This window comes from Barbus barbus (assembly GCF_936440315.1).
Source record: "Barbus barbus genome assembly, chromosome: 37".
Taxonomy (NCBI): Eukaryota; Metazoa; Chordata; class Actinopteri; order Cypriniformes; family Cyprinidae; genus Barbus; species Barbus barbus.
The window spans coordinates 10,093,507-10,119,936 of record NC_136715.1 but is presented as its reverse complement, the minus strand read 5'-3'; the positions used below and the strand labels follow the sequence as shown (position 1 = coordinate 10,119,936).

General features: G+C 36.8%; 1 protein-coding gene across 1 annotated transcript; it reads left to right on the top strand.

The window, feature by feature from the left end:
- Positions 1–19,032: 19,032 nt before the first annotated feature.
- Positions 19,033–26,351, top strand: LOC306856613 (guanylate cyclase soluble subunit beta-2-like; the record flags this gene model as incomplete). The annotated part of the gene is given in 12 exon segments (XM_079395971.1): positions 19,033–19,109; positions 19,189–19,283; positions 22,039–22,199; positions 22,532–22,631; positions 22,997–23,193; positions 23,492–23,603; positions 24,063–24,383; positions 24,469–24,623; positions 25,412–25,483; positions 25,592–25,746; positions 26,221–26,227; positions 26,229–26,351. Coding segments are annotated over 12 exon segments (1,575 nt in total).
- Positions 26,352–26,430: the final 79 nt, after the last annotated feature.

Sequence of the window (26,430 nt, the reverse complement as noted above, 5' to 3'; positions counted from 1 at the left end):
CCATATCAGGAAAATAAAACATATGGACATCAGTATCTTGGAAGCGTGGTCTGTTTAATGACCAGCGAGTAGTTACAAATGGGTTGAGCATGTTTTAGGCAAAACTAGCTGGGGACATGCTGCTTTGTTTATGTTTACAAAATGATTTGGGCATAAATACTCAAACTTTATTAGATGATTGTGAATGAAGTGCAATTGTTAAGTTTCCACGTGTTCATTTTTATCATGCAGATCTCTTGAATACTTCATTCTAACAAAATATTTCGGAATAATAGTCATTATTTGAAACCAAAGGCAATAATGCGATACAGCATGGCTTATACTTGGAAATTTGTTTTGAACAAGCCACAACATTTCTAGTCTTTGGGAAATCAAGACTTTGGGGATGTTTGGTCCACGTGCAAAACAGCATGTTTGGCAAAACTATACACTATCAGCCCAATTATCTCATATCATCCAACAAGCATTTTGGCAGAGGGGTGAAAGTTTCAGCTTGTTTTGCAGCCAGAGAAACCAGTCACCTTGCAGTCATCAACTGGACCATGACCTCAACTTGAAACAGAGAAAGGTGAGATCATCTACACCTGAAGCAGTTGTGCCATGCAACAAGACAATGACCCCAAGTAAACAAGCACATTAACTGAACTGCTGGAACAGAATTGAATGAAGGTTTTCAAATGACCTTGTCAAAGTCCAAACCTCAAACCCATTGATATGTGGCATGGACAAGTGCCATCAAATATCAGTGAATTTAAGCAATTTGTAAAGAAAGTGGGCCAAAACTCATCCAACGTGCTTAGTGAGCCTGGAGTCTGATAAATCATACATCACGTTATTTTATTTTATTTTAAATGTATGATTTAAAAATGTCAATTTTGTGGTTTTTAGGTTATATGTGTCAAATTTGAGGCCATAAAACTTATCCTTCTAAATCTTGTCGTGTCGTGAGCAAGAAACATGTCAAGCTGCCTTTCCACTATATCTGACAAACAACCAGCGACAGAACTCACTCATTTCCAAAACAAAATGTACTTTTAGCATATACAGTACATACATTTTAAAGTTAAGTTGTTCTCTTACAGGAAAACAGACTAAAAATATTGATGACTCATTCAGTGTTATGTGCTAAATTAATGACATAATGATGTATTTACTCATGCCTTATCTTTGGGTTGATAACTGAGTCTGGCAGACAGCAAAGCTAAAAGGCAAGAATACAGTGAAGGTTACTAAAAAGGGACTGTATATGATGGTGCTTCTTAGCAGTATACGTGTAAATGAAGTGTATATAAGGTTTGCAGGAATAATGAACACCCTTGCCAGTCTACAAAGGGTATATGTCAGATATGCTGTAGCATACATGGCCATTTCAAAGTCATAATTTTACAAAATATTAAAATGTCACATTCTGATTTAAGTCTGTATGCATGTTTTATGTACACAGTTTAGATTTTTTATATTTATATTTTTCATATTTATATTCAGTTCATTTGTTTACTGTTTGTATCACTCACATGTATAGAAGCTCGTTTCCACCATGGCATAAATTAAAAAGGTAATTTCCAACAATTCAGACATTTAAAACAATTCAGAAAAAAGTCTGAATTGTAAGGTGTCGTGGGCATTCGTAAACGACAATGGGTGTCGTGACAAAAGATTCAATCATTTCATCTCGTGTAGTGTGTCATAGGGGATGCCACAGCAGATGGGATGAGGAGGAGAAGAGTTGTTGAATAAAGTCAATATTTTTGTTTTCTTTACGCACAAAAAGTATTCTTGTATAGCTTCGTAAAATTATGGCTGAACCGCTGATGTCACATGGACTATTTTACTGATGTCCTTGCTATGTTTCTGGGAACATTACAGTTGTGTTGCTGTCTTGCTCTCGGATTGCATCAAAAATATCTTAATTTGTGTTTTGAAGATGAACGAAGGTCTTATGGATTTGGAACGAGATGAGGGTGAGTAATTAATGACTGAATTTTCATTTTTGGGTGAACTAACCCGTTAATGAATATAATGAACTATAGGAATATATCGACTCAAAACAAATGACCCACAAACATAGTTTTTGGGGCTAATCAACGTTAATGATTTAATAATAATAAATTAATATCATTATTTTTGCCATAATTATTCTAAATCGCCATTTTACAGAAAAAGTGTTTGCAGAATAATGTTAAAGTGAGGACAATATAGGTAATATTCAATCATAATCATAGAGATGAGCCCTTCCGAATGGAACGCAGAGAGTCCTAACCAACAAACAAATTGTGTATTCTGAACTGGGCTTTAGTCACTCGATATTAAGTTCTTGTTTATACAACTGTTGTATAAAATCGATGTACTGTTCTATGCAGGTTCTTTTTCATGCCTCTCTCACTGCATGAGGTACAACTGCCTACAACCTCATTAATACGATAAAAACATCAAGCGTTGACCTCCGTGCTTTAGCCTGTCATTATTCTCAACAAATAAATAAACAGCATTTGTTTGTCTTGGCTGGTCTGCGAGGTGCAGTTGCTGTGCAAAAAGAGTGTCATTCTACAGGGCAGTGACCATGAAAAAGACCAGTAGCACTTTGGTCGCTTCCTTCTTTACACCAATAAGAGGTCAGTGTTGTCAGCCACCGTGCTTCCGAGCTCAACATGAGTAATGCGAGTAGAGGAGAGATAAGACGATCACAGGGATGTTCAGGGTAAGATTTTAAAGAGATTGATAGGGAACCTGGTGCACAGAACAAGGACGACAGCTATCGACAGCAAAAAATGTCAAATAATTTAAATGTATTTATTTTTGAATATTTTATTATTTATATTTTTTGGGTCAACGATGTATAAAGTGTCCACAGTAAAGAAAAGGAAGGATAAATCTTGTTCATTTGAAAAGGAATGAAAAATCACATTTTTGTTGCCTACATAAACTGTTATAAAATTATAAGCTGTTATACCATTTTAAATAAAACATTTATAAGAAAACAGGCAGATTTTCAATATATTTTCTTCACACCTTGAATAAATGTGAGAAATACATTTTTAAGAAAGGTTATTTTTTTATTTTTTTATTTTTTAACAAATTTCAAAAGTTTTTCAAATATTAATAAATTAGTAAAGCAGTTTTGTTAAAATATTGATGATGTCAAAGTACATAATACATTTTTTTTCCCCATGATATCATACTGAAAAGAAAAAAATGGTGTAGGATAGGTTCACAGTACTAGGATTTACTCATTCGAAAATAATTAGAAAGAAATGATAAGAAACACATTCAATTAAACAGGATTAAAAAACAACAGAATTACTGAAATAGTATTTTCTAGTAAAACATGCTCCAGTCATCTGCATTTATTTATTTACAGTGCAGGACTGCATCCTAACATTTTTTATGCATTTTTAAATTCACACACACATATACATATGAATTGCATTTTAACGTAAATAACTGAATACATAGGACAAAAAAGTGCCATTTTACCATGAACTGCACAAGCCTAAAAATTTATGAAATGATTGGCATCAAAAATATCTTCCTCCTTTTAGAAGCTGACAAGCCTATTTATTTTGCTATCCTAATTATGCTGATTTTTTATCCTGTCATTCATGGCCCCCCATCAGAACAGACCAGTGACCCAATTTTGGGTGTGATTCACCAGTTGAGAACCACTACTAATATATAGTGTAATGTTATAAATGTTGCAGTGTGATAAAGATGCGAACAGGTTTACTTATAGTGTGATTGTTGATTGTGCAACCCTGAGACATAGAAAATGTTTCTATGACAGCTAGGAGCTTGAAAGCTGCTCTGATATTTCTCTCAGTACTCTCTCTCTCTTTCTCATATACACACGCTCACTTATGCACACACTGGTTTTCAGGGTCGTTCAGAAGCAGCAGTGTCTGCTGTTTCAGTCTAGCTCAAGGTCAGAACACAGGCATACAAACACAAGGCCGCTCTGTTCACAGTACATAAAGGAACAGATGCCAAACACACAGGTCCCTCCCTCAACCACTAACACACTTCTGCCGGCACCCACACGTCCACTGGCTTAACGACCTGGCCTGATGGCTTCCGTCCTTTAATGGACTATCAGGGTTAGCGCAGGGACCGCACGGGTTGAGTGATGTGTTGTGTTTGTATGTGAGTGTGTACACGAGAAGGAACTGTCAATTCAAAGTTGAGCAAATGGAACTTTTCTTCCTTTGCACAACCCGGAGGCCTCGTCAAGTGCACATTGCCCTTCTTCTGGCTTTTGTGTGGCTTTTTGTAAAAAATATTATTGGAGCCTTTTTCTGCTGCTCTAGGTCTCGCTATAAGGAATTGAAAGCTTGGCCTTGGCATTGTCTTTCAAACTGAAGATGCAACAATGGAAACATAATTCACTTGATGAACTGAAAGTAGAAAAACTTGCTTCACGTCACCTTCAGGCAAGGGCAAATGGTATTTAGACCAAAAAAATTTATATAATGCAACATTTGGTGCATTTACTGGTATTTGTATTTATATGGTCAAAAGTGAGATGAAATTCTGATCTGTTATAATATAAATCAATGGGATATTTAACTGTGTAGCAGACTACTTACATAAAATACATACATATATCAATAGTCCTCTATATCTCACAATAATATATTTTAGTAAGATATTTAAATGATTATGATCAAATGCTTATGATCACTGTTTTATCGTTGTGGGGGAAACATATAAAGCAATGCAATACAATACAATGAGGATTGAGAGATGTACAAATAATTATTCCTCAAAGGCCTGATGTATCTGATACATTTTAACATGATTTCTCTAAATATATATATATATATATATATATATATATATATATACTGTATATATACTATATATACACACACACAAATACACACACACACACGTGTATTTGTGTGTGTGTGTATATATATACATAGTATATATATATATATATATATATATATATATACATATAGAAAAATCATGTTAAAATACATGTGTTTGTGTGTGTGTGTGTGTGCACGTTTATGTGGTTTATGAGGACACAAATTTGTATAATGACATGGGTATGACAGAGGTATTACAATATGAAATTGGTTTATGAGTACACTGCCTATGTCCCCCGTAATTCAAAAGGTTTAAAAAACATACTAAATTATGTTTTTTGAAAATCTAAAAATGCACAAAGTCTCCTGTGAGGGCTAAGTTTAGGTGTAGGGCAATAGCACACACAGTTTGTTCAGTATAAAAACCATTACGCCTATGGAGAGTCCCCATAAACCACAAAAACCAACACGTGTGTGTGTGTGTGTGTGTGTGTGTGTTTGTGTTTTTGTGCTTTTGTGTAGAGAGAGAGAGAGAGAGAGAGAGAGAGAAAGCCTGTTGCTTCAATCCACTAAGTGGTCATCTTAAAAATGACTAGCAATAAAGAATTATTCTTATGTTTACCTCATAAAAATCTGTAAACATTTCACAGCAAAAAGTTAAACTGACTAAAGTGGTGCTAAAAAAAGACAACAATATGTTTTCAATTTGCATATCAAATTGCTTTTATGCTTTTATAATGCATTTTGGTTTGGTGCTTAATAGTCAACATGAAGGGAAGAGAGCTGTGTTAAGATTTTTCAAATTTATTCTTTTACACTCTACAAAAAAGAAAAAAAATGCAGCATGTGGGCTTGGAACCACATGAGGGTGAGTTGTTGAGGATAAAGACAGATTTTTCATTTTTCAGTGAATTAAATAGTTTGTATGTTAAAAGGGTATTTGATTCTGATTCAAAAAATAAATTGTAATGAAAGATGAATATGCATAGTTGTCTAATAAATTGTAAACACTTATATTCCTTAAAAAATATGTTCAATTTCAATTTGTATATGTACAGTCCAGAAAATAAACAGAATGCTGCAATTAGTCATTTCATTTAGTGAATATCACTTACATAGTCACTTTTATAATAAAAAAAAAAAAAAAAGGGTTTACGTTTTTGTCTGAGTACTGAATTATTAAAAGAAAAAGTTAATGGTAATTAATTGAAATATTCACAGAAATAAAAATTTAAAAACGATGCCTCCATATGAAAACACAGCATTCGTAACAGTAAGGTCCTTGCTTTCTTCATATTTTCTGGCTCCAATGAACCCTAATTAGTAAGTGCTAGACGACACACAAACAAAAAACATCACCAAGGCCATGTGAATAATTCATTCTCATTTTCTCAGTGTAAAAAAAAACTGTTTGTCTGAGTCGTGCATTCATTTGAACAGTGAGTTTTTACAGAGGTGGCTCTGATGCATCGCAGGAGATGCAGACCACTTCTCAAATCTCAGAATGCTCACAGTCGTGTTCAGGGCCTGTGCAAAGTGACGTCACAATGTAAAGATTCTGCAAACGGCTAGTTCTCAGACACTGCTTATGATTTATGGGGATTAAAAAAACGGAATGTCTATGTGGGTTTTTACGGAATGTCTATAAGGCTATTTACACTAACTCCGCCCACCAACATGTGATTAGGTTAGTCAACATTACAAAAGACAGTTGAGAGTCGTCAGCTCTAGTGACGCAGATAGTAAAACTTGTGTTCATTTTGACGTGAACAACCCAGGTTCGAATACAAATTTTGGTTAACTTTTTTTCTCCCTTTTCAAATCACATCTGAAAAGCATTTTTCAATAAAAATGAAAAAAAACAACAAAAAAAACCAAGTTGAAAATAAAAGTATCGGGTAGGGTAGGTGTAGAGCGGAGACGAGGGATCCTCCAGACTCAACGCCAATGGTGCTGGAGATAGGCAGACCAGCGGCGAGCCCACGCCACAGATGGTGAGCTGAGGGTGAGCAGAGGGGCTGACGAGCTCCGGTGATGGAGGTGTTGGAATAGGAACCAGATCAATGAGAGGAGGTAGGAGAGGGAGGTTGGGTGGGATATATTCCCAGGAATATAACTCAGGAGATGGCTTAAGGATGAGTGTGTCAGGGTGAAAGTCAATGAGATCTCCCAGGTCCAGTTCATGCTCACCCCCAGCGGTGGTGCCGTGGGCGGGGTGTTCCATAGCCCCCACGATCTCCACAGCTGTATCCACCGTCGCTTGAACTGCCGGCTCTCGCACCTGGTCAGACACTTGGGGCTCGGGCTCCGGGACGATCGGCAGCTCTGTCGCTCCTGATGGCAATGGCTCAACAACCGCGGCAAGCTCTGGCTCTACGTCTGAGGTGGGCTCGGGCAGCTCCGTGCTGCGGGGTGGTAGAGAACTGGGCACTGGGTCTCGAGTGGGGCTGGTGTCATTATCTGCGACGTCCGCGGTGAGTTTCGACTTGCAAGACACCAGCACCCACTCGATGAATGCGGCGAGGCTCTCTCGAGGACCGTCCCCGGACATCTACACTCGTGTGGAGGTGTTCAGTCCAGTTAGATAAAACGAGTAGAGGCAGCTGTCCGGGTAGCTCATACAATTCACCAGGAAATCCTCGGTGTGATCCTCGAGAGAGCGGTCCCCCTGCTCCAGCAGGAGGACGAGGACGGCAGGATCAAGCATAAAGAAAAAAGAAAAAACTGGCAAAAAAAGGGAAACAAAACGGGGTAAAAACACGCTGCTAAACTTCTGTTTCGGTCGGCTATTCTATTACGTGTAGTGATGGAGAAGGAGCACACGACGAAGAGCAGAAACGATTAAACAGTCTTTTAATACACAATCCAGGAACAGATACAAGGAGCCAACAGCACAACCACGAGAACTTCAAATAATAACCGACCAATTAACATTCAAACGCAGGAACTTATAAAGGGGCAGATAATGAGGACCGACAGGTGAACACAATCATTAGACAACACGGGGAAAACTAGGTCACAAGGGAAGACACAGACATGTTACAATTTTGTTATACTATTAAGTTCTTGTTTATTTTCCAGTTACCTGTGTACTTTTGTAGTCCCTCGTTAATTTATTATTTATTGCTTTACTGTATCACAGTGTTGGCAACTCTTACAGATTTTCATTGCGTCCTCACAGAAGTCCTTATTTTATATATTTGGTTAAATATATAAAATATATAAAAAGCTTTGTGCAACATTTCGTTACATTATGCAAGCTTAGCATGTATTAACAGTATTTGTGTGTGTGTGTGTATGTGTGTGTGTGTATGTTTTGCAGTTCTTTGTATTTTGTATAAGTGGTTGCAAATTAGTTTTTTTCTGCAGTCTGTTCATGGAAAATGTGTTAAAATTGTTAAATAATACAAATATTTCTTTGTTACAGCCCGCAGTTGTTACACTTACACAGTAACTACACGTAACAAGAGGGTAACAAGGCATCACTTTAGATTACACCCCGCAGATGTTACACTTACACAGTAACTACACGTAACAAGAGGGTAACAAGGCTTCACTTTAGATTACAGCCCGCAGATGTTACAATTACATGGTAACAACACGTAACAAGAGGGTAACAAGGCATCACTTTAGAATACAGCCCACGCATGTTACACTTACACAGTAACTACACGTAACAAGAGGGTAACAAGGCTTCACTTTAGATTACAGCCCGCAGATGTTACAATTACATGGTAACAACACGTAACAAGAGGGTAACAAGGCATCACTTTAGAGTACAGCCCGCGGATGTTACACTTACACAGTAACTACATATAACAAGAGGGTAACAAGGCTTCACTTTAGATTACAGCCCGCAGTTATTACACTTACACAGTAACTACACGTAACAAGAGGATAACAAGGCTTCACTTTAGATTACAGCCGCAGATGTTACAATTACACAATAACTACACGTAACAAGAGCGTATGTTTGCACAGTAGTTAAGAAAAAGGTTGTAGTACATTTTATTCTACTTGCCTCAACCCACATACGGAAGCCCAAATTGCATCAAAAAACATAAATTATACAGTAATTATACGTGTTGTGTATTATGCTGTTATTTATCCTGGGAGGAGCTGGAAACAGGTAATCTACTTTTCCACTGTATTGCACCTCGACAGTACAATGCTGGTGACCTGACTCGCTGCTGAGATGACCATAAGCAATACTCTTTCATCAGGTAAATTTGCAAATGGGAATTTCTAAACCAAATCATATCAGAAGCTCATCACATAATTACCCCATACTTTCAGATGAGTTGTTCAGTAATCTCCATGACCCCACACAAATAACAATAGTAAGTAATATAGCTTATATTCTTATAAGACTATGGTAGTTTTTAATTTCACTATAATTACAAAATTATACTACAAAATTATAGTATATTACAGTTTACTATTTGTATTAATGTCATGTAAGATATGTATGTTGTTATAATACAATAAGTATATTTAGTGTTATTACAATAAGGCAAATTGTTCTGAATCATAATATTGTTGCCTAACACAGTAGGATATAAATACCACGTAATCCTAGAATAGTTACACCTTGCTTATGAAATACTAACAGAGTAAATACTTTTAATTTTCAAAGTCATTATCCCCTTATTCCCCAATTGTTTCCGCATACCTACATACGTTCAGCTTTAAGTTATGCTGATGCGGAAAATTGCGGTCTCTACATACACGCAATTTCAGAATAAGTACCCTTTAGTTATAAAATACTTAAAGTATAAATGCTTTATAATTCCGCAGGTTATTATCCCCTTATTCCCCAAACGTTGCTTATTGTTCCCTTATACCTATGAGTAGGTACTGTGGAGGTACTCTATAGTTACAAATAGGCTGTAATCTAAAGCATTACCCTTCGTTTTTTTTTTTAAAAACACATTATTTTTCACATAATTTACCTTTATTCCATACCGCTCTGTCGCCTCTCCTCTAAACACGCTGATATTTTCCGGCTTTTATGAAGCCCCTCCCTCAGAAATATGCAATGGGGTCTGACTGGTTATCTGGTCCAGTGTGTTGTGATTGGCTAAACCACATCTAGTGCACATCTGAACATCCCGCCCCTCAGCTCAGAATGTGTTCCGAATGTATTGTAAACAATGGCGTCGTTTATATTGCTTAGCAATTTGAGCCCGATTGAGACCCAGAGGATATTAGTGAAGAGGATCACAGTGAACCCGTCCAAGCACGTCCAAGCATTTTAGATACGCTGTTATTTGTAAATGCTACTGCTTCTGTTAGCTTTTAATATATGGTTTTATCCTGATTAAAGCTTTAATACAGCACGACATCCGCACGCGCGCCCATGTATAACAGTTCATGTATAACTTCTCTTAGCTGTGAAATCGCAATCAACCACCCCTTTAAAGATCTCATTCCATATTTTCCATCACTGTGTTTAATCCATTCTGTATCCTCTCTGTCTTTTTGCTCCCTTGTTCTCAGGTATACTGTAGATGAGCCAGGTTACCCACAGTTCATCTGGCTCTGTGCCTCTCAATCACAGAGCCGTCTCTACGGGTGGAAAATCTGTCAGTGGGTGTCGCTCCGCCTGCTGGAGATTGATAGCTGTGACCTTAGCTGCTGCAACTCTGCCACCACGGTCCAACAATTTTACATATTAATTTATGTTCTGTAGGGTAGTAATTGAGAGAGGAGGAGGGAGCGGACTATTTGCAGAGAGATGAATGCCCCTCTCTCTATGATTTATGACACTTTCATCACCTTTTGTAAGGCTTGTTTAAACAGGGCATGTATGCATTGCCTTCACAGGTGAGTAAAACAGGGTCATGTTTGCATAAAAGCCTAAATTATGGGTGGAGATATGCTGCTGTGGAGAGGAGAGAAGATAGGATTATGGGCGGAGAAATAATTCAATAGAATTTATATGAAGTATGTAAACACTATGATTTGTTTTACCGGTGTATTTGTTAGGATGGCCAGTCAGTGTAAATGAAATGTTATTAATGTGTGAATGTTTGCCCAGTATGAAATTTAGCACCAGCAATAGTTGATTTATTATAGATAAAAATTATAATTCTCAGACAGATGAGAACCATGCTTGAACCATGTGGTCATTTGAATTTCCATAGCAGCAATTTTTCAGTTTTTAAAACATTCATTATAACCAATTTAATATATAAAAGTGGGTTTATTAAGTGATAGTCCGCTTTAGACATTAGGCTAACTAAGTAACTATGTTGACTAATTCTCACCGATTTGCAACTACATATAGTAGACTGTTTTGGTTAGGGTTAAAAGGAGACATATTAGTGTGAAGTTTCAGATCAAAATACCCCAAAGATCATTTATTATATCATTTTGAAAATGCCTATTATTGAGTTAGAGTTAGGGTTAGATTAAGGGGCTGTAATATTGTAATAAGGTCCCCTTTCAACGCACGGGGGGGGGGGGGGGGGGGGGGGGGGGGGTTGGGAGTTTGCAGAAAAAGGCTTTGAAAAACCCTGTTACCAAACCCTGGGTTGGTAGATGCACCGGGGACCTGATTATAGTGAGATTTTCATTATATGTTACCTTTAAGTTGATGTGTAGTTGCAAAGTTACTCACAGTCAGAAAGGTAGAATGCTTGTTAGAGGACCATCAAAATAAAGTGTTAGCAGATTAATGCTAATGCTAATACTCTAATGACTGCTAGACATCTACTTCACCAAAGTGCATGCAGGGACATTTTTTGGAGTTAGATCTAGATGTTTTTTTTACACTGAGATCTGGATAATCCTTTGTCTCAAGGCCTCCTTATGTAGTGAAGGTCAAAAACGTGGTAGCGGAGAGAGCCTTGAAGTCCTCATTGACTGAGAACGTGTGTGCTTTTTTCTTGCACTTCTCAATGTCAGCTGGCAGGATAATCTACACTTCCGTTTCTTCTCCATTTTTTTTCCTTCATTTTCTGCTGTGTCTTCTGCTGATGTAATTACAAATAAAAGTGTGCTTGAAGGCTGCTGCAGAAATACGGATGTAAACTGTAGAAACAGACAAACTGTCTTTACATTTTGTATTTGAAATGCTGCATTTGTCTAAAGATGTGAATTTGTATTAATTTACTTAAAATGTATAATGTATGAATTTATGTAAAAACAATAAGATCATAAAATATTACAATTAGAATTTTCAGCAGCCATAACTCCTGTCTTCAGTGTCACATGCCCCTTCAGAAATCATTTGAATATGTTCAAGAAACATCTTTTTTCTTATTATTATCAATGCTGAAAAAAGCTGTGCTTCTTAATATATTTGTGGAAACCTGATTTATTTATTTAGCATTTTGTTAATCTTCAATTTCTTTACAGAATGAAACACAAAATGCAAATCTTTCTTAACATATAACTGTAGGAAGCTTTCCATTCACATTTATTTCAATGGCTGATCATGCATGATGAGACCAGGACTGTGTATTAAGAAACTAAATATGATTGATTTCATTTCCATTTTAAAGTATCTGTTTCACGCGTCTCAGACTTGTCAGAGCCTTCCGACGGAACACAGCCCCAAACATGACATCTAAACATAGTCTATCTCTTTTGTCTCTGCCTGCATCTCGGAAACATGAATCTGAGCTGTCACCTGTAATAAAACTCATTTGCTGAACTGAGGATATGAATAAGGATGGACTAGGTCAAGGCTGGCCACTCACGGAGAGGGAGCTTTGTCGCATACAGTAACGTGATTAGCTGATGTTAAAGATGTTAAAGTTAAAGGCTTTTTTCTATATTCATATTCTCCCTCTTTCACTCTCTCATAAAAACGAAGGCATGGAAATAAATACAGCGAGATATTTGATTAAATTCTCATTGAAGAAAGTGTTTCTATACATGCAGCCTTGAATATACTAATACCCCTTTAGGACAAACGCATTGTAGACAGACCCGGCAAACACTGAAAACTGACAGTTTAAGGGAAACTTTTAATGAGTCTGTTTCTCCTTTCAGGCGCGTCAAAGGCTAGATTTGACAGAGGAGAGAAAGAAAACACAGCTGTAATGAGAAGAATGAAAAAGGTGTCCTTCGGTTTAATTTAAGGTCTTCAAGTCAAGTCACCTTTATTTATATAGCGCTTTTAACAATACAGATTGTCACACAAAGTACTGAATTCAGTGATGTCATTGTCTAGCTCAGTTTAGTTTAAACAGTATCTGCGAAATCAAATTGATGATAAACGTTAGAAATCAAGTGTCCCCAACTGAGCAAGCCAGAGATGACAGTGGCAAGGAGCCAAAACTCCCTCTGTGACAGAATGGAGAAAAAAACCTTGGGAGAAACCAGGCTCAGTCAGGGGGCCAGTTCTCCTCTGGCCAGGATGTTATTGTTTAGTTTCTTCAGTCCCTGCTCTCCTCACCTTTGCATTAATATCATCTTATGTCTCGGAAATTACTTCATGAACCTATAAAACACACTTGGGTTTTTTTGCCAGATATGTCTATTGGGTCAACGTTGAAGGCTCAAATGTTTCTGCTCTGAATTATTTTCTCAGTAGCCTTCTTTCCTTCATGCTGCTGGTCTTTGTGGTCTCACTAGATTGCCAATGAAGTTCAAAGGAAATTGTAAGTATCCCCTTGGGATCAAGGCTGGACTTTTGTGCTTCAGTATCTGGATCCTCAAAGAACATTTACAGCCTCCAATTAACATACAACCTTCAAAAGCCATCAGTGAGTCTTACACTCATGTCATGTGTTGTTCGTTGTTGTTGTCATGTTTTGTTGCATGTTCATTTAGAGTGATGTGATGTGTTGCTTGCTTCAGTTGTAATTACAATTAAATATTCATACAAGAACATTTAATTAGGAGACACTACAATTATTACTTATTCTTTGGGTTTTAACTTGGGCCAGTAAACAACCACTCAGAACACCCAAGCAACCGCATAGCAACAAGCTAAAAAAAATCACTCAGAAAACCTTAGCAACCACATAGACAACCATCACAACCACTCACAACTATAGCATCAAAATGTGCTTTTATTCAGTGTCGTAAGGGAAGATGGAAGAGCAAGATGTGAAAAAAAAAAAAACTAGGGAGTTGAAATGGCAACCGAGCTAATGAGTCATCCTCTGCTGCCATCTACTGGTTATAATGGTAATTTCATGTAATTTTCGTTCTAAAAGTCTTTGTTTTCCGACACATTTTTAGGAATGAAAAGTGAATTTCATTGCACAGTTGAAGAGTTGAGGAATAATAAAGCTTTAAAATATGTGTTTGAAAAATGTGTTCATGACTGTAAAGGTAAGTTATCAATTATCAAGAATAGGACCTCCCATTATTATGTCCTTCACTAGCCTAAACAGTTAAGATAGTGTTTAGTTGTCAGCATTTAAAAGTTGTCTAGGTACAATACATGTTGGACACAATCACTGGTACCCCTAGAAATTCTTATGAGTAAAATATATCTGAAAATTTCCATTCATATTCACAATTTTGAGCACACCAGCGTGATTATGAACATAAAATTATCCAGCCAAGGCTTCCTGCTTCACAGAAATATAAATAGGAGGGAAAACAAAGGCCAAATTCCAAATTAATCACCCATCACAATGAGAAAAACCATAGAATATATTTCTGATGTGCAGCAAAAGATAAATGAGCTTCACAAATTAGTGAAGTGGCTTTAAGAAAAGAGCTAGAGCAGTGAAAATTCCAATTTCCACCATGCGTTGGCCATTCCAGTCCTCTGACCTGAACCCTGTAGAAAATGAGTGAGGTGAACTGAAGAGAACAAGCACCAACATGGAGCTGTGAATCTGAAGGATCTGGAGTGATTCTGGATGAAGGAATTGTCTCTGATCTCTTTTCAGGTGTTCTCTAACCTCATCAGGCATTATAGGAAAAAACTCCTGTACTAGTTTGGTAAATGGAGGTTTCAAAAAGTATTGAATAAAAGGGTGCCGTTAATTGTGGCCAATGTGTATTAGAGAAAAACATTTCATAATGATATTTCAAATTCTTATTCTCCAGTGAAAGGTTAGATTTTTGTGAATTTTTTAAATAATAGATCAAAAGGATTAACAATGCAGATTAATTCTCACAGCCTTCTTTGATCATATTTACCAAGGGTACCAACAATTCTGACCACATGTGTATATGTTGTTAATTGTCGTTAAAAAACATGAAATTGTATGTTAATGGCGCCATCATTATTTACGGTGATTGCAACTATTTTGTTTCTCAGTTTCTGACAGGAATGAGGCAGGAGAGGTTTCTGTGAGGGTCTCAAGTGTCTATCTATAAAACAACAACAAATTACATTTCACTGGTGGTTTACGAGCTGGCTTATCCTCATGTTCCATTCTAAACACATCCTTGGATATTTTCATCGCACTTTTGCTGAAGTCATCATTTCAAACTTTTCTTCAAGATAAATAAACCCTTTCACCTTTCTTAATATGCGGAGACAGGTCAGCAAGGCAGAGGAGAGATGTAAAGGCCCTCCATGTGAATGCTATTTCTTTGTGATTATTCAATTATTTTTCTGCCATCATCTGATTTAATGAGGGCCACATGAGAAGTTAAAAGTGACAAACAGGTCTTGGATGTAGACTAATTAGATCACGGCAGAGCGTGTGCGGATCAGAGCTCTTTCAAGGCCTCAATGCAAATGATTAGAGGGGGCACTTTGTATCCCGAGTCCTTGGGCTGAACAAACAAACCTCTTATGGATTGAATCTGGCATCCTCAATCCCTTTTTAATGATCTGCCATATTTTTCTGCCATCCTTGATGTGCGAATTCTAATCAATAACATGTATTAAACATGCCCGGTTTTACTTTGTTCATACAGTTTTTTTTTTTTTTTTTTACGTCTGTCTGTCAAACAGAGAAAGCAAGATACAATTTGAAAATTTTATTAAAGACAAACTATAATATAAAATAGGGTACATTATATACAAATACACATATCGGACACACTTTTATAGGGCATTTCAAATTCAGCTGTAAACATATACATAGTTTAACTAATAAAATCATTCTCCATATGGTATAAAATTGTACCATTTTAAACCTAGCTTAACCATTTATTAATATACCATAAAGTGACATTTCAGAAAAATTGTGCGTACTCATGTGCATTTTAATTCTTTTTGAAGTGGGAGGTGAAATTAAACCTTCAGCTGAACTCAGTCACTTAAAATTTAATTTTTGTTTTGTAAATCTTCACAAAAATTATAGTCAGCCAGGGGTGCATTTCCCAAAAGCATTGTTAGCGAACTATGGTCATTAATTCCATTGAACTCTATTGGTAATGATGGAACTTGCGACCATAGTTGCATTTGGGAAAGGCACCCCAGATCCGACAAGCTGAACCCTACAGTAAAATGCAACAAAGAGCTGCATGGTCAAACAAAACCTTGTCAACACATACATGTTTCATTACAATGGCAGTGACTTATCGCTGCCCTCTGGTGGAAGTTTAAAGCAACAGCCTTTGCCTTTTAAGTCTTCCTTACATACAGAACAATGTGTCTAAAAAACAAACATGTAATTTCTCCTTAATAAATATAATTCACGTAATGATATATTAACATAAGTTAGTGTACTCAACGTGCAAGTCTTTTTGACACAGCAGAGGGTCACTTGTCCCATCATGCTTGTGTGGATGTCTTGAACTGGAGGAAGGTCCAGAACTTTGTAGGATGGAAGATTCGGCTCCTGCCTGTCATTTGTGGTTTACGGATGACCCTGTGATCCTGTTTGGATGGCATCTGGTATTCAGATATCCATCCTTCTCCATTCATGTCCTCCATGGACACAGATCTGCCTGATGAGATTTCCACGAGGCATATGGGATCCTTGGTTGTCTGATGATGCTCGTCACATCCCATGCTCCACAGAGTAGATTCACAAAACATCTAAGAAAAAAAAAAAAAAAAAAAAAAAAAAAAAAAAAAAGTTAATTGCACTGCTGTATGTGCAAGATATGTAACTCTTTTAACCACCATGTAGCAAGGTGTCATTTCTTTGAAACTAAACCTATCTCTAGGTGGCGCTACGACTGTACAGGTCTATTAATTCAAGCAACTGGCAACTGACTACAATGATTGTGCCACAGAATAGTAACAAGTCACGTGACAACACCTTGCTTTAAAAAAATACATTTAAATAAGACTGGCACATTTTAATAGACACTGAATTGAAAACAAACCATGAAAAATTACGTTTGTTCAGTTTTAGACATCAATTATAAAAAGCAGCTTAGCTGGTAAAAACAGCTCATCTTCAGACACCTGTTTCAGGGCCATGACGGCAAATTTATTATAACATCTATGGTTTTTACCAGAAACAGACTATCAGCGATTGATTTAAGACTATCGCGAAATAACAAAAATACCAAGTAGGCGGCTCTATAGGTCATAAAACGAATGATTTTGTCTAATTTCCACTGACCTACTTTTAAGAGCTTTGCATTTGGTAGTGGACGCCTTCGCTATTTGCATAAAAAGGAAAAGAACAGAAGCTTGAAAAAACAACCACATCTTACCTTGATTTCGCCTCGTCGGTCAATGTTTATCTGCCGTTAGCACACGCAGCTTTTATACGAGATTTTACTGCACCTGTATGTAGATTTCCAACACAATTATCCGTAAAAAGGTGGACTAGAAAGTCCAAAGGTCTTCTGTAAACTCTTAAACGTGTCTTCTTAAAATGCTTTCTCGATGATATGCCGTAACTTGCTCCAGAGCAATGACTGACACACTCAAGCACTGCAGCGGCTTTTATTGCAGTTCTTACTCGAGGAGTTTCCACGGAAGTTTCCCTGAACTTCCAAATATTTCAGATTCTTTTTTTATTATCCTCCTCATTTCCAAGATGAACAAAACAAACAAACAAACAAAAAAATCACTTAAACATTTGAAATAATATTTTTCTGACATAAAATGTTTAGATGTACTGTGGCTTATATAAGTAGAGATATATGTAACAAAGACATTTCAGGTAAACATGGTAAAACTAAATCTGATAGTATTTGTGCCAAAAGAAAAAAAGAGCAGTGCCCAAATAATGGGTTATAAGTACAACAAAATTGTTGCAATTAATATATAAATAAAAAAATTAATCAATGATGTTTGGAATGAAGAGGTTTAAGACAATTAAAATTTCCAAACATAGATAGATAATAATGTGGTATTTTCCCTCATATCAAAATGTAAATACAATTTTGAAATATATAAAGCACATTTTTATATATTTTTGTGTTCTCAGTGAATCTGTTACCCCGGTTGCATGACAAATATCACAAAGACATCGGTACTAAATAGATATTAAATAAATCAGAATTGCTCTCATTTAGTCTTAAGTGTTTTGTTGCAATCTTGTTTTATAAGACTGGTTATGCACTGTACTTTCCATCACAGACAGTATTCTGTTGGTAGTGGATAAAGTGAAAGAGAAAGTATTTTAAACACAACAACACTGTAGGGCTAAGGTTAAGAGAGGTCGTGATTTTTCTCCAGAAAAAAAAAAGAGCATCAAAAGATCGACTAAAACATTTAATTCATGCTCTGTCTGTTTAACAGGTTTAATGGGTTAGAGCAGGGGTCATCAAACTTAATTCTGGAGGGCCGGTGTCCTGCAGAGTTTAGCTTCAACTTGCCTCAACACACCTGCCTGGATGTTTCAAGTATACCTAGTAAGACCTTGATTAGCTGCTTCAGGTGTTTGATTAGGGTTGGAGCTAAACTCTGCAGGGACACCGGCCCTCCAGGACTGAACTTGGTGATCCAAGAGGACATATATTGCACATGAAGTTTGCATATTTGCAAACTTTTAACATTAAAATGCATCCCTGTTTCCCTTGAGTGGGCAATGAGGTCTTCATGTTTGGATGTGTGTGTGCATGCATTAATGTATGTAAAAGAGTATGGGTGAGTGGGAGTGTATGTGTATGTTGGTGGATCTGGATGAGACTACATAATCTACACACCACAATTTAAAGAGCATCTTCTGCTCAGTGTGGATAATTTAAAGAGTATAACTTTGGGATTACAACAGCTGGTTTGGAGAAATGGTATTTGCAAAACTTTGTGGGTGTATGTGTTTATATACCTACCTACATAATTTTATTTTACTTTCTTAAAAAAAATCATTAAACATTTAAATGTAAATGCTTTCTTTAGTATACAGCAATGTATTTCAGCACTTTCTAACTAACATTGTTTTTCTCAATGTACGGCTTTATTAATACGTGTCTGAAGTCACTGGTCATTGAAAGGTTTGGAGAAGAGACATGGGAAAAATTGAGGTGTGTATAACACATGTAATGTTTAAAGAAATCATGGATGGTTTTGTGGTTTGTTTCAACTAAATAAAATATTTCCCAGATTAATGGCTGGGGTCCAGGAGATATTTATGACCTATGAAATCTACGACGATGTCATCACTCTTCGTTTAGTGCAAGAGGCTTGTAAAATGCTGGGTGAGTATCATTTTGTACTTTGTACAGTGGGGGAAAAGTATTTGATCCCGTGCTGATTTTGTACGTTTACCCACTGACAAAGAAATGATCATCAGTCTATAATTTTAATGGTAGGTTTATTTGAACAGTGTGAGACAGAATAACAACAAAAAAATCCAGAAAAAAAATCTAAAAAAGTTATAAATTGATTTGTATTTTAAGGAGTGAAATAAGTATTTGACCCCTTTGCAAAACATGACTTAGTACTTGGTAGCAAAACCCTTGTTGGCAATCACAGAGATCAGACGTTTCTTGTAGTTGGCCACCAGGTTTGCGCACATCTCAGGAGGGATTTTGTCCCACTCCTCTGTGCAGATCCTCTCCAAGTCTTTAAGGTTTCGAGGCTAACTTGAACCTTCAGAACCTTAATGTGCTTCTTCTTGAGCCACTCCTTTGTTGCCTTGGCCGTGTGTTTTGGGTCATTGTCATGCTGGAATACTAATCTACGACCCATTTTCAGTGCCCTGGCCCTGACGGTACATGGCCCCATCCATCGTCCCTTTGATGCGATGCTGTTGTCCTGTCCCCTTAGCAGAAAAACAACCCCAAAGTATAAACCCTCATTTCCACCTCCATGTTTGACGGTGGGGATGGTGTTCTTGGGGTCATAGACAGCATTCTTCCTCCTCCAAACACGGTGAGTTGAGTTGATGCCAAAGAGCTGGATTTTGGTCTCATCTGACCACAACACTTTCACCCAGTTCTCCTCTGAATCATTGGCAAAGTCAGACGGGCCTGTACATGTGCTTTCTTGAGCAGGGGGACCTTGTGGACGCTGCTGGATTTCAGTCCTTCACAGCGTAGTGTGTTACCAATTGTTTTCTTGGTGACTATGGTCCCAGCTACCTTGAGATCATTGGCAAAATCCTCCGGTGTAGTTCTGGGCTGATTCCTCATCTTTCTCATGATCATTGAAACTCCACAAGGTGAGATCTTGCATGGAGCCCCAGACCGAGGGAGATTGACTGTTATTTTGTGTTTCTTCCATTTGTGAATAATCGCACCAACTGTTGTCACCTTCTCATCAAGCTGCTTGCCGATGGTCTTGTAGCCCATTCCAGCCTTGTGTAGGTCTACAATCTTGTCCCTGACATCCTTGGACTGCTCTTTGGTCTTGGCCATAGTGGAGAGTTTGGAATCTGATTGATTGATTGCTTCTGTGGACAGGTGTCTTTTATACAGGTAACAAACTGAGATTAGGAGCACTCCCTTTAAAAGAGTGCTCATAATCTCAGTTCATTACCTTATAAAAGACACCTGGGAGCAAGAAATCTTGCTGATTGATAGGGGATCAAATACTTATTTCACTCATTAAAATACAAATCAATTTATAATTTTTTTGAAATGCGTTTTTCGTTAAAAAATTAATTTGTTATTCTGTCTCTCACTGTTCAAATAAACCTACCATTAAAATTGTAGACTGATCATTTCTTTGTCAGGGATCAAAAAAAATTTTCCCCACTGTAGTACAAATCACAGGATGCCAATGTACCCTTTATCTGAAAGACATTTTTAGATCTGAATGTATTTATTTGTCCTTGGATTTATATCTGTTTGCATGTGTACTTCCTTTAACGGTTGGTTAGGGACTTTGTTTAAATCATCAGAATGTTTCACTTCCTTAAAAGGCCTATTTTTGTTAGGATCCACTTTTGAATGTCTGTCATTGTATGAAACATTTGAGGAAAAAAGACAGAGAGAGTAGACTGTGATAGCCTCAAAGTTATCTCGTATTCACAATGTCCTTGGGGACTTGCAGACATTGATCAAAGTATCTGAGAAAGTGCTAACAATGTCCCTGCTGAGAATAGTCCACTGGGCATCACGATGGTTGATGTCCTAACCTGTCCTCCAATCTGTCCCTGAGAGTGAGTGGACAAGGACAGGTGTGAATCTCTGAGTGGGTCACACACCTGAACTCCACTCAGCTGGTCACAAAACAACCTGGACACAAGTAAAATTGGAAAGAGAAATTGAATTGCAGTCTTAATGGAATAGTTTGCAGAAAAAGTACTCGCATCAGGTCGTCCAAAATGTAAATGAGTATGTTTCTTCATTTCGAACAGATTTGGAGAAATGTAGCATTATATCACTTGCTCACCGATGGATCCTCTGCAGTGAACGGGTCTGCAGTCCAAACAGCTGATAAAAACATCACAATAATGCACAAGTAATCCTCACGACTCCAGTCCATCAATGAACACCTAAAAGTGTGATTTATAATAAACAAATCCATCAGACATTTTTTAACTTCAAATTGTTGCTTCTTACTAAAATACTCGTCCTTTATCCATAATATTGCTTTCTCCATTTCAAAAGTTGTCTTGTCTGAATCAGGAGAGAAATATGCACGTTTACAGTTTCAGCACTTGAAAGTGATACAGTTCTCAAGAAATGTGTTGGTGGTTTTGGATGTGAAAACACAATAGGACTTTTTTAATGAAGGAGGCTTTATTACACATTGTGGACTCATATTTTGGCCAGAAGCAATGGTTCTTAGTTAAAACGACTTGATGGATTTATTTCTTACAAACATTAAACATGTCACTTTGCAAAATGTTAATTGATCTGCTGTATTTATTTTGATGTTTTATCAGCTGTTTTATCAGGATGCTCATTCTGACGGCACCCATTCACTGTAGAGGGGGGGGTTAGCTACTCGTTAAATTGAATTTTTCTGCTTTGAAACTTATATGTTCTTCTATGTGTCTTCTAGATATCTCCTCCGAGGTGGTTTTGAAGCTTTTTGGAGAGTACATTTTCAGCTTTTGTAAGATGTCCGGATATGACACTATGCTGCGAACGCTCGGTGGAAACCTGGTGGAATTCATTGAAAATCTTGATGCTCTACACAGTTATTTGGCATTATCTTATGAGGTCAGAATACTTTTAATGCTCCTCAAAATGTCACATTGTCTCTTTGTAATCCTAACGACATCCATCAAGCAAATGTTTACATAGAAAAACAACAAAAATGCAGTGCTGTGGAACACGAAATGTGGATTGATTCTATACGTGATAAAATCATCACATACAGTGGTGTTATACTAAAAATTAATCCTAGTCCAAGTGCAGTTAACACTTTTGATTTTATACTTATTACTGATTTTACAATGACATTTGGCTTAGTGTTGGCTTATCTTTTTGTTTGCAGTGTACATATGAAATATGGAACTTTATTGTGGTTTGTAACATGACACCTTTTTTAGGCTATGAATGCTCCGTCCTTTCGTGTGGAGCGGATGGATGATGGCTGGATTCTCCTTCACTATTACTCAGATAGGAAAGGATTGTATCACATCGTGCCAGGTGAGAGTTTCAACGTAATCACAAAATCATAACATTTCAAAACTTAAAATTTCCAAAATATTTTGCTAATATAAATGCAAAAGTATATACATAAACCTACACTGTGTAATATATGGTGGTGGACGAGGAGATACCCCCCTTACTATGTAAAGCGCTTTGAGTGCCTAGAAAAGCGCTATATAAATGTAACAAATTATTATTATTATATATATTTGATATACATTTTAAATTTAAGGTCACATACATTTAAAATTTACTTTCAGTCTGAAAACATTTCCTTAGGCTGCACTGTTTACAACATATTTACAACACATATTTTAGCTCTGTGCTCTATTTGCTGTATTGTTTTCATAACTGACGGTCAGGTATTATCGAGGCTGTGGCAAAGGATTTCTTTGACAGTGAGGTTACGATGACTATTCTAAACCAGTCAGAAGAGGATGAGCGCACTGGAAAGAAGGAGCATGTGGTTTTCCACATGGTACAGAAGGAAAAGGTGACCAAAAGAAAGGCCCAACCAAGACAGAAAGGCAGCAATGAGGAAATACAGGCTGAGAAAGAGGTGTGTAAGTCCCCACTGACAGGAAGACATTGCAGAGCATAAGGGACTGCCATGTGTTTCAGTAAATTGTATTTGAAATCTATGGCACCATCATGTATATCACAGTAAAGACATATCACAATTTCAATTAGTCTTACCTGCACAAAGATCAGACGCTTCAGTCAATTTCATTTTGTATCAGAGACATCATGAATGTTTAAGTAGGTCTAGACACTCAACTGTCTGCCGTCTTTGTATTCTTGAAATTATAACTAACATGTGAGAAAGTTTGTAACCATGACAACTGCTATATCAACAGGACATGGAGGAGACAATGAAGAGGCTGAAGGCCAGGTATGCCAGCCTGCAGCTGTGTCCAAGGAAACGATCTGCATGGGAGCTTGTGAGGAGCATTGTCATGTTGGGCCAAGGTTTGACAGATATTCATAGCTGCTGTTTTTGCCTTTGACTTTGCCACTACATAGCACATTATTTACAAGAAAATTATGTAGATGTGTTTGATATTCATATATATATATATATATATATATATATATATACATACACACATACAGAGCTGGGTAGTAACGTGTAATCTAGATTACGTTATCAGATTTCAAAAATTAAGTACTTGTAATATTACATTTTAAAATGCTCATAATCAGATTACAGTTACTTTTTTATGGATCACAAGTTTACATATTATTCACACAATGGCAGTAAATTATTTATTGATAATTTACTGCTTGCTGATAATGCTACTGTGTATCATACCATTCAGCTTTGATTATATTCACAAAAAACAGACAGAAAGAAATATTTCAAGGAATATATTTCTTTCTCTTTGCTTTTTTATATGAATATTGATGATTAATTTGTGTGTGTTTTAGGACAGATGATGTGGATGGAGTCACTCAACTGCATGAGCTATCTGTGCTCTCCTAAGCTACGAAGCCTCCAGGAACTGGAGGAGAGGGGTCTCCATCTGGCCGACATCGCCCAGCACGACACCACACGAGATCTGATCCTGCTCAACCAGCAGAGGTTGGCAGAGACTGAGCTCTCCAATCAGCTAGAAAGGAAGAAGGAGGAGTTGAGAATCCTCTCACGCAACTTAGAGATCGAAAAGCAGAAATCAGAAAAGCTTCTTTATGCCATGCTTCCGACACACGTTGCCAACCAGCTTAAAGAGGGCAAAAGAGTAGAGGCAGGTGATGAAACCAGAGGAACTCCCAACAGAACTTTATTATACTTGGCATTATTCATGCTTTACATGGATCACTCTTTCTGTTATTCTTTCAGGTGAGTTCAAAGTGTGCACCATTCTTTTTAGTGATGTAGTCACATTCACTAACATCTGCGCAGCCTGTGAACCTATTCAAATAGTCAACATGCTCAACGCCATGTACTCCAGATTTGATCGACTTACAAACATCCACAGTGTCTATAAGGTGTGTAAAATGGTGCTATCTATCTATCTATCTATCTATCTATCTATCTATCTATCTATCTATCTATCTATCTATCTATCTATCTATCTATCTATCTATCTATCTATCTATCTATCTATCTATCTATCTATCTATCTATAGTTATCTGTCTAACTATCTATTAAATATAAAAAACTATATATTTATTTAAAATATATATAATTTATTATATGAATGTAATATATAAGTATATACAGAGCTGGGTATTAACTGATTACATGTAATCTGGATTACATAATCAGATTCCAAAAATCATAATTAGAATATATTACATTTTATAATGCTCATACTCAGATTAGTTACTTTTTATGGATGGCATGATTGCATATTATTCACACAATGGGAGTAAATCATTCATAATTTATTGATTGACCCTGATTCTTTTTTTTTTTCTTTTTTTTATTTTACTCTCTAAAATTTACTCTGTCATACCATTTAGCTTTCATTATATTCACAGTATAAAATGGTCATGTAAATGTCATGTAAATTAATTTACAAACCATGCTTCTAAATTTGAATGAAAAAAGAAAACTCTTTTGACATGAGATATCGACTTGAAATATCTCTGAGGAAGCTTATTTAACACAACATTTGCATGTTTACAGTTTAATGGCACTAAATGGTTGAATTCAGGTAAACAAATTTAATATTTCTATTTTAGTGTTCAGATGTTTAAATCATTTCTTTTACATTTTATGATTTAATTAATCACAAATCAAGCTTTTTATCAACTCAAAAGCCCACTGCAGTTCTTGAATCAAGCCCAGTTTGGGAAATCCTGGTTATCACTAACCAACCCTATCACAGGACAGCCCATTCAGGTATGTGTGTGTTTATACAGTCGGCTCTACTGTATGTAAATATAAGCTCTGTCTGTGTGCTCTTTTATCATATGATTTGCCAAATGAATTGGTTTATTGTCAATCTAGATAAGAGTAGGCCTGCACACCGGTTCAGTTTTGGCTGGTGTTGTAGGTGAGAAGATGCCACGCTATTGCTTGTTTGGAGACACGGTCAATACAGCCTCGTGGATGGAGAGCCACGGAGTTCCTGATCACATACACCTGAGCCCCTTCACATACAGGTGAACACTAGTTTTCAAATGGTTTTGTCACGTGGCCTAAATATAAGATTTCTATTTCACATAAATGTGAAATTTTATTCATTAAAGAATCCTAAAAATGTATGGTTTTTATATGTATGATTTCCTAATGATTGATAATAATAAGAAATGCTTCTTAGGCATCCTATCAGCATATTAGAATGATTTCTGAAGAATCATGTGACACTAAAGACTGGAGGAATGATGCTGAAAAATCAGCTTTGCCATCACAAGAATAAATCATATTCAGTTTATTATGATAGAAATATATGTTTTAAATTGTAATCACATTTTACAGTATTACTGTATTTTTGATCAATTAAATGCAGCCTGAGTGAGCATAAGAGACTTGTGGGGTCTTGATAAGTTCTGTGGGTGAAGTCACTGAAATCCTTGAGCTAAAACCAGTTCTAAGAAAAGCACTAAACTGAACTCATCGCTTCCTGTCCACTCCAGTGTGTTAAAAGGACAAAGGAATCTTTGAGATCGCTGAGAGGGGTGAGATCGAGGTGAAAGGCAAAGGCCTGATGCGAACATACTTCCTGCTGAAGAACCTCCAAAAGAGTGATGAACAGATCATTGGTTGATGGTTTGACCTGCGTGTACCAGGAAGACCCGGAGGATGTGATGGATGTCCAAAACGGAGAGAAAACTCTTTCTGCTTAG